This window comes from Sphaeroforma arctica (genome assembly GCF_001186125.1).
Source record: "Sphaeroforma arctica JP610 unplaced genomic scaffold supercont1.130, whole genome shotgun sequence".
NCBI lineage: Eukaryota > Ichthyosporea > Ichthyophonida > Sphaeroforma > Sphaeroforma arctica.
Window position 1 is genome coordinate 60,495 of NW_014040428.1, and position 2,483 is coordinate 62,977.

The 2,483-nt window shown below is 44.0% G+C and overlaps 1 protein-coding gene across 1 annotated transcript in view; it reads left to right on the forward strand.

The window, feature by feature from the left end:
- The window catches only part of SARC_02792 (hypothetical protein), a 10,606-nt gene that overhangs the window by 2,669 nt on the left and 5,454 nt on the right, over nucleotides 1-2,483 (forward strand). The window contains exons 3-5 of the mRNA XM_014303430.1: nucleotides 142-264; nucleotides 1,251-1,379; nucleotides 2,022-2,224. Coding sequence (XP_014158905.1) covers nucleotides 142-264; nucleotides 1,251-1,379; nucleotides 2,022-2,224 — 455 coding nt within the window. The remainder of the gene's footprint in view (nucleotides 1-141; nucleotides 265-1,250; nucleotides 1,380-2,021; nucleotides 2,225-2,483) is intronic.

The window sequence follows — 2,483 nt, forward strand, 5'->3', positions numbered from 1 at the left end:
TATATATATANACACACACACACATATATATATATACTATATATATATATATATATTATATATATATATATATATATATATATATATATATATCCACACTAATTTGTCACCTTTGTTTTCATTTTTCTATCTCATTTCTAGAAACTGGTCACAGCAGTGCTGGCCAATTGGCCCGTAAACGAAGACAGGAATCGGCCGTATCGCCCACATCTAACACCTGCCTGGTGAAGCTAGTGGCTGATCATCTCTTCTTTGCCTTCAGTGGTGAGTCAGCAAACCCATATATAGATGTTATGCGACATATATTGGTTCATGTATGAATGTCTTAAATGTGTACGATGCACATCAGTATATCTCTCTGTACACTGTATATCATCGTGTATTCTCAATATGCATGTCAAGAGACCTTCGGGAAGCCATTTCCCATCATATGTGTGGGGGCTCTGTTTAGACAGGTACCTATTCCGTGGTATGCCATCGCCTTACCACAGGCAACCCTACACGACAAGCCCACTATCTACAGCTGAGATTAGCCGTGCTACACGTGGCTTTTGACCGAGCCCTACATCCCTTGCCATAGCATAGTATGCGATCGTGTGATAGTAACCATTGCTTGAAAACATGTGCCACCGTTTTGAATGCTGGTCTCGAACAAGAGTGTATGGTTGGACGGTGCTATGCATGTGCGTCCGTTATACGGTGTGCGAAGGGGCTGTACGTATATCCCTTTCACTCAAGGATGTGGCCGTGAGTTTTCTCGCGGCACGCGACTGGAACCCATACGATCTCTTTAGTAGTAGCTTATTCAACGACTATCCATTTTCCTTGTAGAGTATATGTTTATGCAACGTATGCTGATCCTCACATTGTCCTTCTAGTTAGCCACTGGCTTAGCTATGCGTGCTGACCATTTCATGTGCACGTGATTGTACTAATCATACTATGCCATATACAACAGTAGGTAAGAACTATCCGTACCATACCAAATACAACAGTAGGTAAGACTAACCATTCCATGCCACATACAACAGTGGGTAAGACTAGTTATATCATGTCCCATAGAGCAGTCGGTAAGACTATTCATCCCATGTCCCATACAACAGTAATCGTACCACGTCCCATACAACAGTAGGTAAGCCTATTCATACCATGGGCCATACAACAGTAGGTAGGCGTGCAAGTTTTCGCACAGTATATGATCGTGGTACTACCCGTATGTGATGTGACGGACACACTTGCTTCTTTTGTAGGCGGTTCCGCACAGGCTATCGCCTCGATGTCGAATGCGCTCACGCACGTGAACGAGATCTACGAGTCGACGCCCTTCTACTCCTCCACATCCGGTGTGACGGTGCAGCTGGCGTCGAAGGGATTTATAGGTATGTGGGAGTGTACGTTGACCATGCTCTGGAGATCGTAGGGATTGGTAGCTATGTGGGAGTGTACATGAAATAGGCTTTGGATATTGTAGGGATTTGTAGGTATGTGGGTGTGTACACTGACCATGCTCTTGTAGGTCGTAGTATGATACGCACTCCGCGGGCGGTATTTACTACAGGCGTTTGTATTCCGTTGCAGTGTGTACAGGTTATTCCCACGGGTGTGTGGTTGGTTCATTGACGAGTTAAAACAGGAACGTTGTGGTATTTCGTATTCGCAAGATGCACAGAATGCATTGGATGATGACGTGCTTCCAAAGCGTTTGTGCTATAGGTCAGACAACAGCACACGGTCTCATAAATGCGTGATAGGAATGATCGTTGCACCTAGACTACGCTGTAGGCAATTTGGAATAAGTTTCATCAACGTACATCTTGTTCGCTCCGTGTTGCGACACTGCAAGACTTTTATGCCCAGGTGTGGGATGCATTTCTGGACAGTACACGTCTGTGCTGATCTTACAAAAATATCAGAGAAATATTTTGCGCGATGAACATGTATTATAATGGAATATCGGATACGAAATTCCAGATACATTCAAATAGTCTGAAAACAAATATAAATGTATTTTCCGTTTGCAGTGTGGGACTCCACACCCAATCCCGTTTCCAATGCCGGTCCGCTGGTGAACGAAACCCTTTTGGAATTCAGCAATGTAAATTGGGACGAAGTGTGCGTCGCGCATTTGTTTACCTACCAAGACTATGGTGGAGGTACACTTGGTTTGGCCTGGGTTGGTGATGTGGCGCAGGATGGTAAAGCTGGTGGGATCTGCCAAAAGCAGGTATGTAATGTAGTGGGTTTGTGTGTTCTATGTACAGATACTGTTAAGTGAATTATCTGAGGAACTGCTTTGTTCCGCATTGGTTTGGGTTGGCGATGCAGCGAAAGATACAGCAAATTTACTCGGATGAAATTTACCTGCTTATCTTATTGTCCAGTCCGAACACGTAGATATTTTTGTACAAAGTGTTCGGGCCTACCTGCAAATTAACGCACAACAGGCGATCTGGCTCAATTTGTCTTCACTGGTGGGATATATT